Source organism: Buceros rhinoceros, unplaced genomic scaffold, assembly GCF_000710305.1.
Source record: "Buceros rhinoceros silvestris isolate BGI_N320 unplaced genomic scaffold, ASM71030v1 scaffold26215, whole genome shotgun sequence".
Lineage (NCBI taxonomy): Eukaryota > Metazoa > Chordata > Aves > Bucerotiformes > Bucerotidae > Buceros > Buceros rhinoceros.
Window position 1 is genome coordinate 2,170 of NW_010413777.1, and position 222 is coordinate 2,391.

A 222-nucleotide genomic window follows, 5' to 3' on the forward strand; every position below is an offset into this window, starting at 1 on the left:
GGCTGCCGCAGACAGGTGCCCTCCCACCCCTCTCTCCTCCCTAACGCGCTGCCTGGCCCCTGCAGGTCCTACGAGGGGTCGCTGTACAAGAAGGGGGCCTTCATGAAGCCCTGGAAACCTCGCTGGTTCGTGCTGGATAAAACCAAACATCAGGTACCGAGGGGCGGGTGATCCCCAGGGTCTGGCCTTTGTCCGTCCCTCCCTCCTCCCCGCTGTGACACC

At 64.4% G+C, this 222-nt stretch overlaps 1 protein-coding gene across 1 annotated transcript in view; it reads left to right on the forward strand.

Annotated features, from left to right (window-relative positions):
• Positions 1–222, forward strand: part of LOC104494103 (myotubularin-related protein 5-like) — a gene marked incomplete at its 5' end in the record, with an annotated part of 2,920 nt that overhangs the window by 2,164 nt on the left and 534 nt on the right. The window contains one exon of the mRNA XM_010136892.1: positions 66–153. Within this exon, the coding sequence (XP_010135194.1) occupies positions 66–153 (88 nt within the window). The remainder of the gene's footprint in view (positions 1–65; positions 154–222) is intronic.